Source organism: Mustela putorius, unplaced genomic scaffold (genome assembly GCF_011764305.1).
Source record: "Mustela putorius furo isolate JIRA1106 unplaced genomic scaffold, ASM1176430v1.1 tig00003875_pilon_pilon_pilon, whole genome shotgun sequence".
Classification (NCBI taxonomy): Eukaryota; Metazoa; Chordata; class Mammalia; order Carnivora; family Mustelidae; genus Mustela; species Mustela putorius.
In genome coordinates this window covers 6,089,889-6,113,878 of record NW_025422026.1, presented here as the reverse complement: position 1 = coordinate 6,113,878, position 23,990 = coordinate 6,089,889, and the positions used below count along the sequence as shown (strand labels likewise).

At 42.6% G+C, this 23,990-nt stretch overlaps 1 protein-coding gene and 1 non-coding gene across 3 annotated transcripts in view; both read left to right on the top strand.

Moving 5' to 3' along the window:
- Positions 1-1,861: 1,861 nt before the first annotated feature.
- TICRR (TOPBP1 interacting checkpoint and replication regulator) overlaps positions 1,862-23,990 on the top strand; it is a 43,165-nt gene continuing 21,036 nt past the window's right edge. For both annotated transcript variants that reach the window (XM_004763751.3, XM_004763750.3), the window contains exons 1-13: positions 1,862-2,671; positions 7,057-7,333; positions 8,615-8,850; positions 9,976-10,210; positions 11,075-11,204; positions 16,074-16,213; positions 16,954-17,172; positions 20,040-20,191; positions 21,254-21,351; positions 21,906-21,999; positions 22,090-22,169; positions 22,337-22,576; positions 23,058-23,154. In XM_004763751.3, coding sequence (XP_004763808.1) covers positions 2,009-2,671; positions 7,057-7,333; positions 8,615-8,850; positions 9,976-10,210; positions 11,075-11,204; positions 16,074-16,213; positions 16,954-17,172; positions 20,040-20,191; positions 21,254-21,351; positions 21,906-21,999; positions 22,090-22,169; positions 22,337-22,576; positions 23,058-23,154 — 2,661 coding nt within the window. In that variant the 5' untranslated portion in view covers positions 1,862-2,008. The remainder of the gene's footprint in view (positions 2,672-7,056; positions 7,334-8,614; positions 8,851-9,975; positions 10,211-11,074; positions 11,205-16,073; positions 16,214-16,953; positions 17,173-20,039; positions 20,192-21,253; positions 21,352-21,905; positions 22,000-22,089; positions 22,170-22,336; positions 22,577-23,057; positions 23,155-23,990) is intronic.
- LOC123388142 lies at positions 13,501-13,664 on the top strand. The gene has a single exon (XR_006602701.1). It is a non-coding gene; the product is annotated as a U1 spliceosomal RNA (small nuclear RNA).

Genomic DNA, 23,990 nt, shown 5'->3' with positions numbered 1-23,990 from the left:
CCTCAATGAATTTAAAAGAATTGAAATCATACAGAGTGTGTCCACCAAATCAATGGAATCAAACTAGAAATCAAAAATAGAAAGATAACAGGGAATCTGCAAACAATGGGAAACTGAACAACACACTTAAATTAATCCATGGGTCAAAGAGGAATTCTCAAGAGAAAATTTAAAATATGCAGATGTGTGGAAAAAAAAAATAAGGTGTCCAAATTTATGAGACACAGCTGTGCTGAGAACATTTATGGCACTAAATGCGTATCTTAGGAAAGAGGAAAACTCTCACTTCAATAATCTACATTCTCACTTAAGGAATCTAGAAAAAGAAGAGCAAAATAAACGTAAAGCCAAACGAAGGAAGAGAGGGGTGCCTGGGTGGCTCAGTGGGTTAAAGCCTCTGCCTTTGGCTCAGGTCATGATCTCAGGGTCCTGGGATCCAGCATGGGGAAATCTCTGCTCAGCAGGGAACCTGCTTCCTCTTCTCTCTCTGCCTGCCTCTCTGCCTACTTGTGATCTCTGTCTGTCAAATAAATAAATATAATCCTTTTTTAAAAAAATGAAGGAAGAGAAAGAGCAGAAATCAATGAAACTGAAAACAAGCAAACAAAAATCAATGAAACTAGCTCATTCTTTGAAAAGATCGATAAAACTGATAAACTCTAGTTAGTTAGACTGATATTTAAAAAAGAGAACACAATTTACCTATATCAAGAACGAAACAGAGGTTTCACTGCAGACCCTGCAGATGGCTAGAGTCCTGCACTGAACCCACAGCTTTTACCAAGCCTCCCAATGTCATCTTCATCATCTGAATTTTAACTCCCTGACAGCTGTGTATCCTCTAAGGGGACCTTGACCCACGGTCCCCCCTTTCCTTGACCTTCCTACAGTATACCATAAACAAATTTCCCCTTTGTCCTTAGACTCTACCTGAATATCCCTTTAACTTCTTGCCCTTTTGGAAATCTGGCTTCTTCTATTTCCAACAGGAAATACTTTTTAGTCATTAAATATTATCCCTCCCCCCTCCGACTAGGAAACAAAGCAATACAGAATTATAGACAATTTAGAAAAGTGTTATATACTTAAAAAAAAAAATCAGCATAATGTCATCACCATCACAGACAACTTTCCGTCTAGTTTTAACAGTTTAAAAATATACACATAAAAAAGTCGGGGGTTCTCACTGTTTCGCGGTCCTTTTTTCATCTAGTGTTACCTATAAAAAGCTACATGATGTTCCTTCCCTTTTAGGGTGTACTGTACTTGCGTCATTCGCACTTGCGCTGTTTTCCAGTTTTTCTCAAGTCAGATAACTATGATGTACGTACACGTCTTTTATTTGGATCTAATCACCTTCTTCAGAGAAACTCCTTGAAATCATCAGGGAAAAAGAGGTGAACTTTAAATTGTTGATAATTTTTTCTTAAGTTACAAAGAAAACGAAAGTCTTCATCATCGGATTCTACCCCATGGACAGTCGAGGGTGGCTTCATTCCAGTTTGGGTAAGACCATCCCCAATGCCCTCCCAGTACCAAGTTTCCAAGTTTTATTAAACACCTCCCAGCAGCCCGCACCCACGCCTGCGCACAACCGCCCCAACTCAGGCCTCCGGCCCAAAAGGGAAACTTAAGGACACGCCCCCGAAGCGCAACCTCTTTAAAATTTAAAACGAAGGCCCAAGCCAATGAATGTTAAGTTTCCCCCGGAACTCGGAGCCCCGCTCAGAGCCACGCCTTCCACCCATCAGGCAGAGACCTTCTCCGCCTCCCTTCCAATCAGCGCCAAGAGTGGAAGTTACTCACGTAAGCGACGTAAGGCAAGCGACCAATAGGAGCTGACTTTGGGGACCAACTCCGCCAATGGCAGGAGCACTTGGAGAGCGCGGGAGCTTTTCCATGAGAGCTCCTGAGGGAAGAGGTGAATGGCGCTGGTTGTCTGAAGCTAGGGCGGAGAAGAGAGCCGCGCGGGCCCCGGCCCGAGCCCCGCGGCGGCGGCGCGACCGACATGGCCTGCTGTCACAACGTTATGCTGCTGCTGGACACCGCGGGCGGTGCCGCCGGCCGGACTCCGGTCCGACGGGCCGCCCTGCGCCTCCTCACCTACCTGAGTTGCCGATTCGGCCTGGCGAGGGTCCGCTGGGCCTTCAAGTTCTTTGACTCTGAGGGGGCGCGGAGCCGGCCGTCCCGCGTGTCTGACTTCCGCGAACTGGGGGCCCGCTCCTGGGAGGACTTCGAGGAGGAGCTGGACGCCAGGCTCGGGGACGGCGCCCACGGCGCCCACCTGCCGGGCCCGGCGCCCCGGGCCAGCCACACGCACAGCGCCCTGATGGAGACGCTGCTGGACTACCAGTGGGACCGGCCCGAGATCACGTCGCCCACGAAGCCGATCCTGCGCAGCAGCGGGAGGAGACTGCTGGACGTGGAGGGCGAGGCCAGGGAGGCCGAGACCGCGCTCGGGGGCTTTGGGAACGCGGTCTTCCTGCTGGCCCCCTGTCCGCATTCGCAGAGGGAGCTGCTGCAGTTCGTGTCCGGCTGCGAGGCGCAGGCCCAGCGCCTGCCGCCTCCCCCGAAGCAGGTGATGGAGAAGTTGCTGCCCAGGAGGGTCCAGGAGGTCATGATCGCCCGAAAAATCACCTTGTACTGGCTGGATACCACCGAGGGGCCGAAGGTAAGTCCGCGGGGAGCTCACAGGGGGCGCACCGTGCCCCGCTGGCAGACCAGAACCGGGCAGCGTCTGCAGGGCAGCGGGGAGACCCAGAGCGAGACTAGCACCACCGGCAGAAGGGAAGTCCCGGGGTCGCAAACTGCGACGACAGGTAGGTCCTTGGTACACACTAAGGTACGTGTGCGAGGCCCTTCACAATTTGGGCCCTTCTCTGCCTCCCCAGGGGCTGTTTTTCCTACACAGGACGAATACTCGGCACATGGAAGCATCGTCTAGTCGGTCAACAAACCTTGACTGTGTGTTCTGTGTCACCGGTCACCCCGAATGCCGGTGCTCACTCTTCTATGCCAGTCCCTTCTTCGAACGCCTTGTCCCGTGACCACTACTCAGCCTCCACTCCCGCTGTCCCCTTTGTATCTTCCAGTAGTGCGAGTCTCTCACCGTCCATCTAGTCTAAAAATACCTCAAAGGCTTTGTATCCCCTGAAGATGCATATTGAACATTGTGCCAGTTTAGTAACTATTTGTTGACTAAAGGAATAAATTTAGATACTTATAGTCACAAATGGCTCATTTAGATTTTTGTTAGGCAGTGGGACCCCCTGCTCCGGTTAAGTACCTGGAGATAAATTTGTATTGTTTTTAAGGTTTTATTTATTTATTTGAAAGTGAGAAGGAGTGGGGGGAGGGGCAGAGGGAGAAGCGGACTCCCTGCAGAGCAGCGTGCCCTCCTCCTCGGGCTGGATCCCAGGACCCTGAGATCATGACCTGAGCGGAAGACAGAGACTGAGCCACCCAGGCCTACAATAAGTACTTTTCTCTTGCCATTTTTTCTGCTGTCACCTTCATTTAATTAACAAATAGTCATTGAGAAGCCATTGCATTGAGTGCCTACTACACTGTAAAAGTTGCAGAAGGTGTGGTGGCCAGCTGGGGTGGTTTACCTTCCAGTGAGGAACATATATTAAACAGATAGGAACAAACAGGTGAGCAACAGGAGGTAGAAGGGTGCGGAGGGAGCTTCATGAGCAGGAGAGGTAAAGGAGGAGGAACAGGAAGGTTGGGAGAGAACATTCCAGACAAAGAGCTGGTATAAAGATTTGAAATGGAAAGGAGCTTAGTTTGTTTCAGAAAGCACATGTCTGTAGGGCCTAGGCAGTCAAAGTGCAGATTTTCTTCTCATTGTGGGCAGTGGCCATCAATGAGAAGATGTGAAAGATGTGATTCCACTTACTGGAAACACATGTGACTAAACTAGGAGTGGGTTAAATTGCAAGGTTACAAATGGAAAATGAGCAAGTACTTAATGATAAACGTTAAAATTTCCTGGGACACCTGGGTGGCTCAGTGGGTTAAGCCTCTGCTTTCAGCTCAGGTCATGATCCCAGGGTCCTGGGATCGAGCCCCACATCAGGCTCTCTGCTCAGGAGGGAGCCTGCTTCCCCCTCTCTCTCTGCCTCTCTGCCTACTTGTGCTCTCTGTCTGTCAAATAAATAAAATGTTTTTAAAAAAAATTAAAATCTCTAATGTGCTTTCACATACAAAGCCCAAAAAAGACATGGTAAATGCAAAATAAGGCAGCAGTGGCTTGTCAGAGAAAAAGAAAGAACAAAGTTGTTTAAGGGCCTTTGGTGGAGAAAATGGAATCCTAGAACTTAAAATTTGTTAAGGCAGCAAATCATGTGTTGGACATAGTACACAACACATAACTGCGTGATTTAGGGTAATGGATACCAAATCACACCAAAGACTTTATTCTGGAATTATATCAAATACTGGCTAGAAATAAATCTTAGCAGATGGGGCTTGGAGAGTCTTCTCCTTTTTTTTCTTTTTGGAACAGCATTTCAATAAGTAGATTGCCGGTGTCTTTTTAAAAATCTCTTCCAGTTCTGACATTCTACCATCTGGGGGATGGGTTTTCTCTGAGGTTTCCCTTCTCACATCTGCTATGTTGTTTACCCTAAGAAAATGCCCATCAAACAAGCTTCTCTGGAATTTTTTTTTCCTGGTGAAGATTCATCTTTTCCTGTTCAAAAAGCCTCTTCCCCACCACACTGTGGAGACAAAAGGGAGTTTAGGTTAGTCCCTGGAGAACTCTCACTACAGGGGTAGAGAGAAGGGAAGGAGAGGTCCTGTCTTGCGGAGCTGATAGTCTGAGGGACAGAAGCGCGGAAGAAACAGAACCTGGACCCACAGACTTGGGGAGAGGGATCCAAGCACAGAACTCTTGCAGGATAGAAGGGAGCGCAGGAAACCACCGGCGTGCTTTTGACTTTGTACCTCTGATTTATTTAGCACGTACATATTCCATATCTGCTGGGTGCTGGGTGTACCATTAGTGAACCAGACAGATGTAGTTCCTGCTCTTGTGGAGTTTATAGTCTTTTTTCCCCCAAGATTTATTATTATTTTTTTAAGTAATCTCTACAAATCTCTACACCCAATGTAAAACTCGAATTTAACCCCGATATCAAGAGTCCCATGCTCTAGTGACCGAGCCAAGCAAGTGCCCCTGAATTTATAGTCTTGTGGACGTTTATAAATCTCCAGATTTGAAATTATCACTAAAACTTGTCTCTCACTTAATCTGTTACATGCATAAAAATGAAAAATGTAACCGTACTCTACATAGTGATTGTGGGTGTTGGTTTTTTTTGTGATTGTGTTTTTTTAATCATGCTTATATTTTCATCAAAAGTTGATGTTTTTTTCAACTCTTATTAAAGCTTTACCTTTCAGGCACCTGGGTGGCTCAGATGGTTAAACATCCGCCTTTGGCTCAGATTATGATCCCAGAGTCCTGGGATTAAGTCCCGCACTGGGCTCCCTGCTTCTCAGGGAGCCTGCTTCTGTCTCTGCCTCTCTCTCACTCTCTCCCTCTAGCTCTCATAAATAAATAAATAAATAAACTCTTTAAAAAAAAATAAAAAATAAAAAGCTTTACGTCTCAATTGATAAGCAGTTTTTTTTTACCCCCCTAGTTGTCCTCTAGCCAGAATATCTAACAATTTCAAAAAATTTTTGGTTTCCCTTTGGCAGAAAATCTTAATCAGGATCTATGGTATATGAACTAGCTTACCATTCTCCCCGTAGCGGTGAACATGGGTATGGACATATAGATGGTAACAGCAAATATTAATTGATTAATTTCCAAGCTGGCATGCATAACTGGAACAAAAATTTTATAATATATTGTTTATCTTCACTATATGAGATATTTTCTCTTGTGCTCTGATATTTTCTATTCTGGGGTTTTTTTGTTGTTGTTTGTTTGTTTGTTTGTTTTGCACCCCTTCCCCACAGGGCTCTCTCACTCTGTTCTGTTTTTTTTTTGATGCTGATCATGAGCCAGTCAGTTGATCCATCATAGGATCCATCCAAGGCTGCCAAAGGGTCATGACCCTCATTTTAATAGCACTCTCCAAGATAATTCTTGGTTCTTGGACTAGTCCTTGCTTTGTTGTGACCTTGGGTACTCTTATGGCCCTTTTTGAACTTGAGTATATGAAGTCTGGAGATGACCAGCAAGACATTCCATAGCAATTTATGATCTACAATTGTTAAGTCCTGTGGAGTAAGCAAACCAGCAGGGTAACTATTTTGGGGTAGGCGCTCTTCTGTCATGTTCCTATACTATTTGAATATTGTCATGTTATACTGTGATGCCAAGTTAAATATTTCATGTTACTGTGGTTTTACTCACTCTACCCCCAACTTTAAGATTCTAGAAGACAGAGACCAAGTCTTACTAATCCATAGCATATAAAGGTTGCTCCATAAAAGTTTGTTAAAAGAAGGTTGAATGAACAGTTGTTTATGTGAAGAAATAAAGGCTGGCTTTTACAGAGAAAGCAGAATTTGAGCTAGATTACCCTAGTTGGAGAAGAAGGGGGAAAGCACTGGAAACAGAATGAACCAAAGCATGGAAGATAAAATACAGCGTATTCAGGAAACAGTGGATGGTTCAGTGTGCCTGGAAGGTAGCAGTGGGCGAGGGAAAGATAATGTGTTTGGAAAGGTTGCTTAGGGCTGGGCTAAGCCCAGGACTTGCTCTACCACGGAGGCAGCGGAAAGGCTTGAAAGCTTTTAGAGAAGTAGCACGATCAGATCCATGATCTGGGAGAATGCTGAGAGCAACATGAGAGGCCAGACCCAGGAGGGAGAGGCTGTGCAGTGAGTCCAGGCAAGAGATGACGAGGGCTGTGGTGAGAGCAGGCTGCATGGTGACAAGATATTGGCCATTGGTTTGTGTCTTAATAAATAGAGTAATCGAATAATTTGATCCTTTAATGTAGATGTCAGCTTTACTTTCTCCCACTCCCGTCAAACTTGATTTATGGATGCTTCATTTATAGCCCCCTGCGTTTCTTTGTCATTTTGCTTTAGTTGTGGGACTCCCCGGACCACCTCGGGTACTGGGCCGTGTGTGAATTGCTCCACGTTGTTGGCGGCACGATCTTACCATCCGAAACTTTCAGCCAGGACTGTACTAAAGCCGGGGAAATGCTGCGTGGTGGTGAAAAAAAGCTGGCGAGTGACTCTGCCCCGTCTTCCTGGATTTCAGCTCTGCCACCTGATGCCACTTTGAACTGTTTGCTCTATAATTCTGCCTATGAAGCCTCCTTCCCACGGATGGAAGGAACATTATTTCTCCCTGTTGAAGGTAAGCAAATACTCTCTTGGGGAGCGTTATGGTCTCAGGTACGTTGATTTCTTTCAGGCAAGCCTGTGCTTTTCTCTTTCGATTTTCCAACAGCCTAGGCACTCGATTAATGCTTGTAATTAAAAGGTGTCTGTGCAGAGCACCTGGGTGGCTCAGTCGGTTGGGTGACTTCGGCTCAGGTCATGATCCTGGAGTCCAGGATCGAGTCCCGCATCAGGCTCCCAGCTCCATGGGGAGTCTGCTTCTCCCTCTGACCTTCTCCCCTCTCGTGCTCTCTCACTCTCTCTTTTTCTCAAATAAATAAATAAAATCTTTAAAAAAAAAAAAAAAAAGGTGTCTGTGTAGAATCAGGTAGCACAGGGAAGTGTTAAACACAGGCGCCGGGTAACTGCCAGCTCCCCTTTAAAAAGAATACTGAGTGATTTTTAAAGAATTTCCCAGCTGTTGAAAAGAAGGATAATACTGTTCAGGTGCCCACGCAAAGGGGCGGGAAGATTTCCCGCCCCATAGAAGAAACTGATAAATGGAAGGCCATAGGGAAGCAATGATTGAGAGAAGAAATAACAAATCAGTGACCAGCCTCTGAAAATGATGCTTTTTACCGGGAAGGGCCAGCATGTTAGACTTTTCAGAAGTTTACTGCATGATCTGCTGTATAGTGAATCTCACATCTGAATCCCATATCCACACAGAAGTCCTACTCTGTAGAGATGTATACATAAAACTATGTTACATACATTGTATACAGTTTTAGGAAATTTCAAGAGTAATTTTTTAAAAAATATTTTATTTATTTGATTCATCACAAGTAGGCAGAGAGGTACCCATAGAGAGAGGGGAAAGCAGGATCCCCACTGAGCCAAGAGCCCGATGCAGGTCTCGATCCCAGGACCCTGAGATCATGACCTGAGGCGAAGGCAGAGGCTCAACCCACTGAGCCATCCAGGCGCCCCAAGAGTAGTTTTGTCATACATAATCTTTAGAATTCAACATTCTCCTATGATGTGATATACTCTATTTTATGGATTTAAGCTATGTTGTCTCGAGTATTGCCTGAATACTTTCTCAGGCAACATTCATTTGGACCCTTGTGATTCTATTCATATGTAACTCTTCCTATAGAACGAAACCTACTCGCTCTGCTAGCCTGTCGGCAGTGGGATGAACCTTGAAGGGATAGTACCAGTACCACACTGACAATCTCATTTTTTTTCTTCTTGCTATTAAATCTATTTTTAGTAACGACTACATTAGAATTTTAATATTCCTTATCTCTAATAGGCAAAGAGACTCAAGAAACATGGACAGTCACCCTAGAGCCCCTGGCCATGCATCAGAGACATTTCCAGAAACCAGTCAGAATTTTTCTCAAAGGCACGGCAAGCCAGTGGTCTCTGCCAGCGAGCAGCACTTTGGGCACTGAGAGCTGGATGCTACAAAGTCCGGAGAACAGGTCAACTCAGAGGGTGTTATTCCAGCAGCTGGTAAGCAGGCTGGCTGCTGAAGAGTTACACCTGGTAGGTACCTGGCGCATGCTCAGTCCTTCTTATCCAAAACCACACTGGTGAGGTGAAATTAGTGTGTTTACGAAGTGCCGAGGAATGTTCTACACGGCGTGGTTTCAGTGACACGTGTAGCATCATGACAGTGCCCCTTAGTGACGAAACAGTTTATAAAACTGCATGTACCTTGATCCCAATTAAGTTAAATTATAGTCACATGGGGAAAAAAGGCAGCAGGCCGAATGGAATGCAAGTATTAGTTTAGGGCGGTGAAGTAATGTCTGGTTTCTAGTTATTTTGTAAGCTTCCTGTTACATATTTATTAACTCTATATAATCAATATCATTTTTTAAAAGCCCTGCACTGTAACATTAGATGTAATAGTGTTCAGTAGTTACACAAACTTAGAAATGTCTTCTGAAAAATACATATTTATCCAGATTTTGTTGAAAGGTGATGGTTATTTTTAAACGACGAGCAAATTTCTTACCTTACTTTGTGTTTTGTCTTTGTTACCTCAGAAAGCTTCCATCTTCTGGAGCTCATTGTGAGACACTTAAAGAAAAGCTCTCTAGTCTCTGAACTGGTCTTCTAAGAGTTGTCTGTTCTGATAGAGCACTGGGTCGGGAGTCAGGCAGTCTGAATTGGGTCTCAGCTCTGCTGCCCAACCGTGTAATCTGAATAAATCCCTTAAGTCATAGTATTGGGTTAAGAGCATGGGTTTCGAATTCATGTGCTCTTGCCTTCTGCCTCTTAGTACCTGGGTGACCTTAAGCAGGTTACTTATTTCTCAGCCTTAATTCCTCCTCTGTAAAAGAGAGATAATAATCATTTTTACCTCAGAGTAATGTTGTGAGGTCCTTAGTTTTGAGGACTCAGTGAGTTATAATCTCATCGTAAGTGCGTAGTAAATATTCCTGGGAACCTTAGCTTTTTCTTATTTGTAAATTGAGAGATTAAGGTAATATGGTCACTGAATTCAATTCTAGCACTTATACCCGTCCAGCCTGTCTTTTCCACAGTTCTCACTTTTCTAATAATAATCATCAAGAGAAATTATCAATCTGTCTTTTAGTAAGCTACATTCTGCTTTAGCCATAGGACAACATTCTTCTCAACTAATTAGAACTTCTGACGTAGGTTGCCAGTGTGGACCTTGGTGAAGGCTGGCCCCCCATCACGGGAGTTATTTCCCCCCTCGCCACCAATGCTACAATTCTCACCGTGTTCCGCACTGAGGAGGCTGAATTTCAAAGACCTTTTCTCCAAACAGCTGTGGCAGAGAGCCCCCAGGATACAGCTTCCCTTTTTTCTGATGTTATGGATAGTGTCTTAAATCAGGTTCACAATTCACTTGAAGATCCTGTTACCTGCGGTAAGCTTCTGAACCAATAACTAGCATACTCCCGGGCAGTGGGTTTATAGTTTTTTCCACTGTCAGAATTTTTTTCACTGTGCTGTTTGTGAACCCCAGTATATATTATAAAACAGATAAAAGCAAGTTACAATGCTTCAGGCAATTTAAATCAGTATTATTTATAGAAATCCTAAAGCACTTCTGTGAAACTGCTTTGAAATTAAAGGTATAAGGTGAACCTTGTATTAGTATATTTAATGAAGACTATATATAAAACTATTGTGATTCTGTCTACCTTGCTGTTTGTTGAATTGTTACTAACACAGTACAAACCTTATTTTTGCTAGGTGGATAGAAATATAATCAATTTGATATTTATTCCACAGATTGATTGAGTGGCTGCTGTGGCAGGCGCTGTACTAAGTAATGGCAATGTGTCAGAGAACAAAATAGAAGTCTCTGTTCTTAGTATACTGTCTAGTCAAGGGACACAAGACAATAAATAAGGAGGTTGCATAGTATGTTTGAAAGAGATAAGTGCCATTGTAATAAAGCAGGAAAAAAGGAATGGGGAATGTAAGGGGTGGGAGGGTTGCAAATACAGGAAGAACATTGCTGATAGAGGCAACTCAAGCACCAAGACTCTGAGAAGGGTGCGTTTGAGGAGCTGTGAGTTAGCCTACGTTTGTACATTGCTGGGTAGCATTTTTCATAGACCGCATAGGCCCATTGGAATTGGTGATGTGGACGAAGGAATGTTGTTAATGATGTGACTTTGTGTGTCCTGGGCCACCTGTTCAAGGGAGGGGCAAGTGCTTCCACTTTGGGCCTAATGCCTCTCTTTCTTTCCGTCCTCTCCCATCGCTGCTCCTGACCCCGTAGCTGCTCCTGTTCCAGAGTGGGCCCAGCAGGAACTTGGCCGCACCAGTCCCTGGAATGCGGCTGTTGTGGAGAAGTGGTTTCCTAGCTCTAACCTTAGTGGTGCCAGTTCAAGTTTGATGGAGTCATTTGGGTAAACCTTTTTTATTTCTCTGGATATTGACTGATGAAATCAGCTCTCACTTCTCTCTACATATGGGTTGGTTTGTGTGACATACCACATTTTCTTAGTATAGTTTCATAATATTAAAAACTATGTGAAAATGGAGAGCATTTTTTTTTAAAGATTTTATTTATTTATTTGACAGACAGAGATCACAGGTAGTCAGGGAGATAGGCAGAGAGAGAGGAGGAAGCAGGCTCTCTGCAGAGGCTCGATCCCAGGACCCTGGGATCATGACCTGAGCTGAAGGCAGAGGCCTTAACCCACTGAGCCACCCAGGTGCCCCAATGGAGAACATTTTCAAATGGTCATAGAGTTTCAGTTTTACAAGATAAAGAGAGTTCTGGAGATGGATGGAGGTGATTGATGGTAGCTTAATTATAAATCAACTTAATACCCCTGAATTTTGTACTCAAAAGTGGTTAGGATGTTATTTTCATGGCATATATATTTTGCCATGTTTAAAAAAAAAATTGGAAAAAATAAAAATGCACTCATTATGGAAGTCAGAAAATATTTAGTATTAAAGCTCAGTAAAAATGAAAAGTAACATTTGGTTAATGCAGCTAAGTATACTTCAAGGAAGATTCATAGAACTTATCTTTTAAGGAAGAAGAGCTAAAAAACAGTTAATTAAGGGTCCAGTACAGTAAGTAACACAAGGGAGTAAACCCCCAAAATAAGACAATAATAAAAGAGAAGAACAAACATGAATCACAGGAAAAAAAAAAAACAATAGAAATCAACAAACATAAAGTGATTCTTTGAGAAGCCAAATAAAATAGAATTATCTATAGCAAAACCCGTTTTTTTTTTTTTAAATAATATTTTATTTATGTGAGATAGAGCATAAGCAGGGGGAGTGGCAGGCAGAGGGAGGGGGGAAAGCAGGCTCCCTACTGGGCAGGGAACCTGATTTGGGGCTTGATCCCAGGATCCTGAGATCATGACCTGAGCCAAAAGTAGACGCCTAATCAGCTGAGCCACCCAGACAAACTACATTAGAAATGTAAAAGAGGGGCGCCCAGGGCTCAGTATAGCCTACAGTTCTTAGTTTCGGCTCAGGTCATGTTCTCAGGGTCTTGGGATTGAGCCCTGTGTCAGGCTCTGTGCTCAGCAGGGAGTCTGCTTGAGAGTCTCTCTCTGCCTCTGTTTGTGCCCCCGCCCTCACTCTCTCTTGCTCTCTTTCTCTCTCTCAAGTAAAGAAATCCTAAAAAGAGAAAAAAAAAATGTAAGAGATATAGAAGAAATTCAAATTAGTATTAAGAGGTAAAGCTAAGGTTTATTTTTGCCATAGAGATAACCAGTTGTTCGAGCACCATTTGTTAAAAGATAATCTTCTTCTCACTGAGTTACTGTGGCAGCTTTGTTGAAATCAGTTGGCCACCATCATCTAGGTCTATTTCTGAAAAGAACCTGGTCTGGACAGTGTGTTAATATCACATTGTCGCGAGTACTGAAATCAGGTTGTCTTAGTCCCCTCAACTTTGTTTGCTTTATTTTCAGAATTGTTTTGACTATTCTAGATCCTTTGCATTTCCATGTAAATTATGGAATCAGTCTGTTAATTTCCACCAGGAAAAGGTGCTGGGATTTTTCACCAACAGTGCATTGAGTCTGTAGGTCAGTCTGGGAAGAATTGACATAATAACGAGTTTTCTGATTCATGAACATGGCACAGCTCAAAAGGGCTAAGACGGAACAGGTGCACTTTCCCCTATAAGAAAGCAGTGTTTACCATAAAGCTCTAGTGAGTAAGGCAGCGTGGGATGCGTGCAATGATTTGACAGAGAGACCCATGCAACAGTAAAGTGCCCCCAAAATGACCCGCACCTGTATGGGAGCCCCGCATATGACAGAGGCAGAATTTTAAATCTGGAAAAGAACAGACTGTTCAGTAAATGGTGGTGTGACCATTGGCTCTCTAGAAGAAGAAAAGATTAAAATTAGATTTCTACTTCACAGCATACACAACGATAAATTCCTAATAAAATTTTAAAAACAAGTGTGAAAAGTAAAGCTTTAAAATTTTAAGAAGGGGGCACCTGGGTGGCTCAGTCATTAAGTGTCTGCCTTCCGTTTAGGTCATGATCCCAGGGTCCTGGGATCAAACCCTGCATCAGGCTCCCTGCTCATCAAGAAGCCTGCTTCTCTGACCCTCACTCTCCCTGCTTGTGTTCCCTCTCTCGTTGTGTCCCTGTCAAATAAATAAATAAAATCTTAAAAAAATTTTAAAAAAATAAAAATAAGTAAAATTATAAGAAGGATACTTACCTGGCAGGGGAGATACCGTGATCACGAAGGTGGTTTTCCCAGGGCAAGGCTTATCCATTGCACTCCAGATGTGCTGACCCCTGCGATTTCTGCAAATGTGGGAAACTTGACTGCATAATTTGTGGTAGTGGGGGACCGTGTTCGTGCTTTCCCCTGTAAAATAAACAAACAAATAAATAAATAAAAATTGTAAGAAGGGAAAATGAGTAGTTGAGGCTGGGAATGGATCTTTTTGCATAAAACCTCAAGCATTCAAACCATGAAGGAAAATAGATGACTATAATTTAAAATTTTCTGTATGATGTAAAGGACTAGTGATAGGCCTGGGTGGCTATAATCCATATAACTAGCAAAGAACTAGTATCCAAATTAGTACAGAGCTCCTTTTCAACAAGGAAAAGACAAGCAGTTGGGCAAAGAATGCAACCAAGCAATTCACGCAGTGAAATCCAACAGAGCAGTAATTTGAAAAGCTATGAAACAGCTGGGACACCTGGCCAGCTCAGTCTGGGGAGTAGGTGACTCTTGATCTTGGGGTTCCGAGTTCAAGCTCCACATTGGGCTTAGAGCTTACTTTAAAAAAAAAAAAATGATGCTCAAATGGAAATGAAAACCACAATAAGAAAAAACCTGCAAGATTCTATTTTGTACCAGTAGATTGTCCTAGGTCAGTAAATCCGATCTAGCACGAGGAAAAATGAGAACACTTTAGACGATAGAATTATAAATGGTTACAACCATTTCAGAGAGCAGATTGTATTCCTAGTAAAGCAGAAACTTAACCACCAGCAATTGCACTTACACGTGTCTGCATTAGAGAAGTTTGCACAAACGTGAGAGCTACACTCAATTGCTCACTGCCAGTCATTAAAAGTGAAAAAGTGGAAAGAATCATCTGTGTCTCTGGGGAAATGGAGAAACGAACTGTGGTATAATTATACAAGGGAATATTACAGAGTAGTGAAACTGAGTAAGCAAGAACTACTTATATGCTCATGAAAAATATGTTGCTTTCAGACAAAAAAGTACAGAGGGATGGGTGTGATGTATGATATTTTTAAAAACTTAGAATGTATAAATAGCAACTTATGTTGGTTTCCATACATACGTTTGTCTCTATAAATAAACACAGGTCTAGGAATACCTCTGGAAGGAAGGGATGGGAAAAGATAGAGTGGGCTTTTTTGTGTCTATAATGCTTAATTTCATTAAAAAAATATGAAGTAAGGGCGCCTGGGTGGCTCAGTGGGTTAAAGCCTCTGCCTTCGGCTCAGGTCATAGTCTCAGGGTCCTGGGATCGAGCCCCACATCAGGCTCTCTGCTCAGCGGGGAGCCATAAATTATTTTTTTAAAAATCTGAAGTAGATAGGGTAAAATATTAGCAAACATTTAATCTTGCTGGGATGTACATAGTTAATAATGCTTTCTCTACTGTGTATTTGAAAGGTTCATAGGTTCTAAATTAACAGAAAAACAAACCCTCCCCTCAGTGAAAGGATATCCCACACACTTGCGGAGAAATCGTCTGCTTCAGATGTGCTATGTGTGTGAAGCTGAGACCCCCCAGCAGATTCAACGCCCATCGCCATAACCTCCTCCTACTTTAAATCAGATAATACCACATAATGGAGGACAGTGAAATACAAGTAATGCATTTTGAAAGTGTTGCCATGTTCTTAGTTTGCTTAGTGACTGACACGTAGACCTAGGCAGAAGAGCACTGGACACGTGATCATCCCCTCCGGCCTGCTTCATCCCCTTCTCACAATCCCAGATCAGTTTACTACGATGTGAAAGAATGATTTAGGGGTCACTGTGACAATGTTCTGTTACACCGTCTTACACTTATTGACACTGAGTAAAAAATAACTAAGGGATAGTTGCCTGCATATACCCTAGGACGTGAAGAACCTTGGTAGTAAGTCAGTCCTGTGTGTCATGATTAATGGTTTTGTGAATAGGTAGCTTCCGTTCCTGAGTGGATTTTTTTTTGTGTGTTTTTTTGTTTTGTGTTTTTTTGAGGGGCTTAAACAACACACATTTATTGTGTCACAGTTATGGAGTCTACAAGTGTGATTATTAAGTCTGTTGCATGGGTTGGTTTCTTCTGAGAGCTGTGGGGGTGTGTAGGGGGTATACTGCATGTTTCTCTCCTATCTTCTGGTATAAGTGTTTAAATTGTGAGAAGAGAGGGATATTTTCCCTTCCAAGCAAAAAATATTTTTGAAGCCTTCTTGTGCAGACATCTTTTGATTAGCTTTTAAAAGGATAGTGAGGGGCGCCTGGGTGGCTCAGTGGGTTAAGCCTCTACCTTCGGCTCAGGTCATGATCCCAGGGGCCTGGGATCGAGTCCCGCATGGGGCTCTCTGCTCAGCAGGGAGCCTGCTTCTCCTCATCTCTCTCTCTGTCTGTCTCTCTGCCTATTTGTGATCTCTCTCTCTGTCAAATAAATAAATAAAATCTTTAAAAAAAAAATAAAATAAAAGGATAGTGAATTTTGTTGTTAAAGCGTTTTGGAAATACCAGAATTTCAGCTTTATCCTAGACCTCTTGTTTTGTTCACAGATTACTACATGCTGCCTCATCTGATAAGGAAGAGTCTTCCAAAACTGAAAGTGAGTTAACGTGTTGCCTGTCCAGGCTCTACCAGAGGAAGTCTCGGGAAGAATCCGCTGTGTCCAATCAGGAAGACAGCAAAAAGAAACGTAAGCACACCAACTGTTTCTTGAGGCAGTCTTGTTTGAGCATGTATGTTTTAAAAGATTAACTTTCCCTAAAATGAGGTTGAAATGGTAACTGAATGAGAGAAGGACAGGTTCTTCTATTCCAAATTTGAAAAAGATGACATTAATTACAAAAGTGATGTTTAAAAATCGCCCACAATCCTACTTTCTTAATAAACCGTTTCCATTCTTAGTTACGACAGAACTCCAAATCCAGCTTTGTGTGCTGCTTATAAATACCTATCTGCTTCCTTGCCTTTTCAGTTACTATTCTGCCTCATCATTTCACAAAATTTACAAAAATCTTACGTTGTCCAAGAGATTTTCAGTTTTCATCATTATAAATACTAGAGTGTACATGATGCAGATGGTTTATTCTTGGAGTGCCTTCCTTAGAATAAGTTGTCAGGAACAAGTTACTGTACCAAAAAGTGGGAGAGAGTAGCTTTCAGGAGAGTTACGTCGCAACTCTGACCATCGGGGAACACCAAATGGGTCTGGCATTGGCCTTTCTAAAAAGGCCAGTTTTTTGCGATGTTTCATTCCTAAACTTCAGTTTAAAGAAGAGCTCTCTCTCTACTCTGGGCTGGAGGCAGAGAGATGCACGAACCACCAATGGGCTATGCTTTCTACTCTCACAGAATGCTTCATCTTAAAGTGGTTCCTAAATTGCCAGAAGTGAAAGCTATTTTCCTTTTCTCTGCACGCTGTTGTCTTGGAAGGAGGGGTCCCTCGGACTCCCGTGCGGCGGAAGATGAGCACCATGTGCCGCTCCCTGAAGATGCTGAACGTGGCGAGGCTGAACGTGAAGGCGCAGAAACTGTGTCCCGACAGTGGTCCAGAGGCGGCCGGGGAGAAGAGCGTCCCAAGGGCAGCCAGTGGGAGGACAGCAGATAAATGGGAAAACCGAGGAAGGACACTACGAAGCTCTAAGCCTAAAGGTATTCCTCAGTTCCATAGCCTTTTGGTGTCTAAGGCCAGGTTGACTCTTTAATACCCTCAGATTCTTATTCTTAATTCTATCCCTCAATTAAAGAACATTTATCAGACATCGGCTGCATTCCTCAAAGTGTGTTATGGGGAACACAATAAAAAGAAGATCATGTCCTGGTCTCAGATTATGATGCAACCACAAAGATGATAATAGTTCATATATGCAGATGCGCACACACACATATATAAAATACACAATGAACTGAGGCAGCCTAATACACAAGAGAGCCAGGAATCTCCAACAGGAAGGACTTGCTCATCAGGGAACTAAAGACATGTGAGGAGCGGAGAACAGGGAGGGCAGCCTTGGGCCAGAATAGGCTGAGGAGGCTTCTTGGGAGCCAGGAGGAGCCCAGGCTGGATGCTGAGGGGCGAGCATAGTTGAGATGGCAGCACAGTAAGAGAGGGCATGCTAGATGGGGGAATGGCCTAAGCAAAGTCACAAGAAGGGCTATGGCACAGCCATACGACAAGTGGTTAAAGAAGCTTTCTGCATGGAGGAAGAAAGGGAAGGGGAAAGCTTTGGGAGCGATCTAGGGTATTGAGGTCTTTCAGAGTTGGGCAGAAGAATTTCGTCCAGTAATACTAATTTTGCCATTCTTTCTTTCTTTTCTAAAGAAGGGATAGAATTGCAGTAGGTTTCTCCTTCTCAGGGCACATTTAGAGCCAGTCCTGTGGTAGAGCTGTAAAGATAGCTTAGGGACTTTGGGCAATAACTGCATGATGTCACCTTTGATTTCTTTTGAGTATTCTGAAATAAATAAATAAATTCTGCTCCTTGAAGGGTGTTTTTTTTGTTTGTTTGTTTTTTGTTTTTTGTTTTGTTTTTGGGCCTGTGGCATGTTAGATTCATAGATGATCATCAGTCTGAATGAGACAGAATGTCTTTAATGAGCTAGTAAAAGTATTCAAGAATGTGGATGTTTCATTCAAGAGAGAGCAAAATTAACAGCATTCAAGACCATATGCTATTAACAGTTTCTAGACTAGATTCTGAGCAGAGATAAACCTGCCCGACAGTGGCACACAGCTTTTTGACAAAGGTGTCCCAGTAATTCAGTGGGCAAAGGATAATCTTTTCAACAAATGGTATGGGAACAAATGGGTATCTTTATGGAGAAAATGAACTTCAACCTTACCTCTTCCTAGTGTTTTAAATTTCTGCTCTAGATTTTTTCATTCTAATGTTGCTTTTTCATGCTTTCTTCCGTTTAAAATGGCTCACACTTACTATAGGTTTCTGGATTTGGTTTTTCAGAGAATCATTGTTTTGTTTCAGTTGATCTCTCATTTCTTTTTTTTTTTTCTTCCTATTCATTTTTGTTCCTATCTTTCTTATTGCCTCTACTTTTGGGGTTTACTCTCATGTTATTTCTTGTGTTGGACCCTTAGCTGATTGGTTTTTATTTTATTTTATTATTATTATTTTTTAAAGATTTTATTTATTTATTTGACACAAAGAGAAAGAGATCACAAGTAGGCAGAGCAGCAGGCAGAGAGAGAGGGGGAAGCAGGTTCGATCCCAGGACCCAGAGATCATGACCTAAGCCAGAGGCAGAGGCTTAACCCACTGAGCCACCCAGGCGCCCCTGGCTTGTATTTATTTATTTATTTATTTATTTATTTATTTATTTATTTATAAAAGATTTTATTTATTGTCGGGGGTGCAGAGAGAGAGCATGAACATGAACAGGGTGAAGGGCAGAGGGAGAAAACGCTTCCTGCTGAGCGGGGAGCCCAATATGGGGCTTGATCCCAGGACCAGAGCCAAAAGCAGACAGTTAACTGACTGAGCCACCCAGGTGCCCCTATTTTTTTTTCTTTAAGGGATTATTTAAGTCTATGAATTTTCCTTTAAGTTTAACTGCATTATACAAGTTTGTCATATTCTGTTTTCATTGATACTTAATTCTAAATATTTTCTGACATCTGTAATGTGAGGGAATTTTTTAATCCAATCTGATAGTTTCTTTTACTGAGCAAGCACATTTGTAAAATAAATGTTTATAATTACTGATAAGCTTCGAGGTTTTTTAGTGTCTTATTTTGTGCTTTCTATAGTTTTTATTTTTTCCTTGCTAGCAGACTTTGAGATTAATCAAGTTCTGTTTATTCCTCTTTTTCCTTTCTGCAAAGTTTTGAGGTTACATAGTTTTGTTTGGTTTTGCTTTTTTGTTTTTTGGGGTTTTTTTAGATTTTATTTATTTGACAGAGAAAGAAGAGACAGAAAGGGGAACACAAGCAGGGGGAGTGGGAGAGGGAGAAGCGGGCTCCCTGCTGAGCAGGGAGCCTGATGTGGGGTTCAATCCCAGGACTCCAGCCAGGATCATGACCTGAGCTTAACAACTGAGCTACCCAGGTGCCCCTGTTTTGCTTTTTTAAGATTTTATTTTTAAGTAGTCTCTACACCCAACGTGGGGCTCGAACTCACAACCCTGAGATCTAGAGTTCCATGCTCCACTGACTGAGCCAGCCAGGCACCCCTATAGTTTTTTTTTTTTTCTTTTCCCATAATGGTTATCCTTAAATTTATAACATGCACATTTGACTTGCAAAGCCTTAAAATAACCATCTCTGCAGTTTCTAATCCTCCACACTATTGACATTTTGGGTGGGATAATCTCTTGTAGGGGCTGTCCTTTGTGCTGTAGGATTTTTAGCAGCATCCCTGGCCTCTGCCCACTAGATCCCCACCAGGCTGGCAACCCAAACACAGTCACATGTCCCCTGGGAGGCAAAAATTCCCAGTTGACCACTGACTTAATACAATGACTTCAGCTAAATGTGATGATAAATTTGATTTTTTTTTTCATAGATTTTAAAACAGAAGAGGAGCTCCTGTCTTACATACATGAAAATTACCAAAAGACTGTGGCCACAGGAGAAAAGACGTTGCATTCATGCGCTCAGAATATGATCTCAACCATTAAAGCATTCCTAAAATCCAAAGGCACCAAGGAATTAGAAGTAAGAGAGTATGGGGTGGTTGGATTCTTATTGGCAGGTTTGGCCATATGTGTTGGGAAATGACTGTTCCGTGGTGTGTGATTCACAGGTAAGATAAGCAAAGGGGTGAACGTAATTCCAGACCTTGGAAGGTGGACATGGTGAACTGGTAAGGCAGAAACTCAGGAAATAGGCCAAGTGAGGGTAGTGGAAATTACACGTACTTCTTTTCTAATGAAATCTCTGTCCCGAGCTGCATGAATTAAGCTGGTGGTTCTTACCCAGATTCACCCGGAACGTTTTTTAAAAAATGCTGATGCCTGGCTTCCTCAAGGCCAACTGAGGCTTGTTCCTGGGTATATGTACTTATAAAAAGCTTGCTAGATGATTCTTATGCGCAGGGAGTGTTGCCAGTCACTGGTTTAGACCATGCTGTCATTGTCTTTATTCATGGTTAGTGGTAAAAGCCAGGCTCCTCTCAAGTGGACAGGAGTTGCTTATGGTCCTTATTTATATATGTATGTATGTGTGTATGTATTTAATTTGATTGATTGATTGTAGGCTCCACGCCCAACGTGGTGCTTGAGCTCATAACCCTGAGATCAAGAGTTAGATGCTATACTGACTGAGCCAGCCAGGTACCCCTCCACCCCTAAGGAATCTTTTTTTTTTTTTTAAAGGTCAGATATGCAGGCTTGTATCCATGTTCCCTTGCTCTCAAATACTTTACCATGTTCCTTTTGAAGATAAGGAGAAAGAACATTCTTTTTTTAAGACTTTATTTAAAATAGAACATGTAAGCAGAGGGAAAGAGGGAATCTCAAGGAGATTGCATCAAGTGCAGAGTCCAATGGGGGGCTTGATCGCACTTGATCATGACTTAAGCTGAAAACAAGATGACACTCAACTGACTGAGCCACCAGGCACCCCGCACATTCATTTCACTGTTTTTCATTCAAATGAAATAAGGGGGCAATTTGTAAGGGAATGTACTTCCCTTCTTAGGACATTAATCAGCTGTGAAATAAATTAGAAATAATATATAACTCAGTAGTCTCCTATGTAATGATTTTGTTTTTTCAGATGAACTGCGTGGATCAAGTGAAAAATAGCCTCTTAAAAACTAGCAAAAGTCTTCGACAGAATCTAGGGGAAAAATTGGATGAAGATAAAGTCAGAGAGTAAGTTATTACCTTGATATATTTACTTTATATATGTATGTATGTGTGTGTGTGGGGAGGGGTGTTATTTATTTATTTATTTATTTATATCACTCCAGAACAGCTCCAAGATTTGCTTGGATCCACTTAAAATGGATTGATTGACTGATTGATAAATAAATACAAACTAGATTGCCACTTTCTCCTAGAGGCTGATTCTCCACGATGTTGTGATGTGCAGTCTGAGCTACCCTATTTAAAAGCAATGTCTCTTCTCCTTTTCGGTTGTCAGTTCTTCTGTAAATGGATCTTTGCTTAAGGAGGGAGCATGTAGTTAAATGGCACTCAGGATGGATATGACCCAAGCATTTCTTTTTTTTTAAATTTATTTATTTGATAGACAGAGAGAGATCACAAGTAGGCAGAGAAAAGGGCAAAGCAGGCTCCCTGCTGAGCAGAGAGCCCGATGCGGGGCTTGATCCCAGGACCCTGAGATCATGACCTGAGCCGAAGGTAGAGGCTTAACCCACTGAGCCACCCAGGCGCCCCTGACTCAAGTATTTCATTCTGTCAAGGTGCCAGCTTCAGGTGTTTCTTCGTTTGGAGCTGTGTCTGCAGTGCCCGTCCATCCACGAAAGCACCGCAGAGATGGAGCAGGTGGTGAAGGAGGCAAGTATATAGCCCAGCACCGCCGGAGATGAGCTCTCCACTCCACTTCCCTGCAGGAGGCACGTGGTCATTTTCAGTTATGTTCTTCAGGTGACAGGCTTGCTGCGCACGGTGTGTTTGACTGAGGATTCGGCATACCTAGCAAAGTTTCTCGAGGAAATCTTGGGATTGTGAGTTTGATGACTACTAACTTTAGAACTGTCTTACCAGGAACTGCATGTGGTTGGTATTATGTGAGAATTACGGAATTCTAAGGACTGTGTGTCCTGCTGGATGCGGGGTGGAACAGAGAGGGCGGAATGGTGATCGTCGCACAGTTAACCAATCTCTTCCACAGGTATATTGACTCCATCCCGAAGACACTTGGAAATCTTTATGACAGCCTGGGGTTTATGATTCCTCAGAAGCTGGCTGGTGTCCTTCCTCTAGATTTTTTCAGTGATGACTCCGTGACACAAGAAAACATATCACCCCTTCTCTCTGAGCCTCTTCCATCAAGTGCTCATAGGTCAGTGTGTGGTGGCACTGAGTCTGACCAGCTAGAAGAGCTTCGCACCAGATCAGCTAAGAAAAGAAGGTAGGAGCTCAAGGAGTTGAAGGAATTACGTGCTTTGTTGTAGGTCGGACAGAGGGCAGTTGTCTTGGTGTAGAATTTGTTGAATTACTAGTTGTCCTTCTGTCTGAATCCCAGAAGCCATCTATAGGCCTTCCTAACGTGCAGCATCTGGCGTCCTGTATTTTATCCAGCGAATATGCAGGATTGATGATGTAGTCCACAGTGCCCTTGTTTGTCCACGTAGGGTCTCCAGGAGCTGAGATAAGCTTCCGGCTTTGGTGACTTTGTTTTCCTTGATGCTCCCTATTGTTCGTAACTAGTTGGACTAATAGTAGTTAACTTTTGGAAATTGTGAGGTTGCTGTGTTTTGCTGCAAATTCAAACCAATGGCAAGATAACTGACTTTTATTAATTAGTGTATTATTTTCAACTCTGATTCTTTTCTAGTTTACTCATAACCTCTGTTCAATGTGTAATGCCTGTTTGTTTCTATTTTTAAAAGGAAAAACGCATTAATAAGACATAAAAGCATTGCAGAGGTTTCCCAGAATCTTCGACAAATTGAGATCCCCAAAGTGTCCAAGAGAGCTACAAAAAACGTAAGTTTTTTCCAAGGGACAGGAGATAGTGCCACCAGATCCATTCCTTCTAGCACGAGTTGATACAATAAATAAGCTTGAAGGGGAGTGCCTCTACTTTGAGGGAGTGGGACCCTGGGGGATACAGAAATAAAACGAGAGGGTTTTATAAATGAGTATTCAACTGGAATCTAACAACTGAAGAACTACAGAGTTGTTAAAGATAAACCATTTTACCCTTGGGGGGCCTGGGTGGCTCAGTGGGTTAAAGCCTCTGCCTTCAGCTCAGGTCATGATCCCAGGGTCCTGGGATTGAGCCCCGCATCAGGCTCCCTGCTCGGCGAGGAGCCTGCTTCCCTTCCTCTCTCTCTGCCTGCCTCTCTGCCTACTTGTAATCTCTGTCAAGTAAATAAATAAAAATCTTTTAAAAAATTATTAAAAAAAAAAAAAGTTAGTGGTGTTTTCACATCCTTAGTATGCCTTGAAAAAAGATGCAAATCTTGTGTACCTTGGAATCCGGATCAGAAATCATAGAAAATCCAGAAGTGGATGGCAACAAAGGTGTCAGACCTCCTTTCTCTCTAGATGTTACAATGATTTGCACTCCTTCTAGGACTCCTTAAGTCAGGCTGTATGTGGTAGTTCATTTTTTAAAAAAATATATTGGCATAATTGGAAAGAAAAGCTTTAAAAACAATTCTGTTGTTTAGATGCATCTAGATTTTTAGACTATTGAGTAGTGAATAGATCAGTGAAGTCCTAAAGTGTGTAGTCCTCCTCTGGTTTATATGGCTTTACCCTTAAGTGTCTCTTCTCCATTATTATTTTTTTTAATTTAAGATTTTACTTATTTTGGG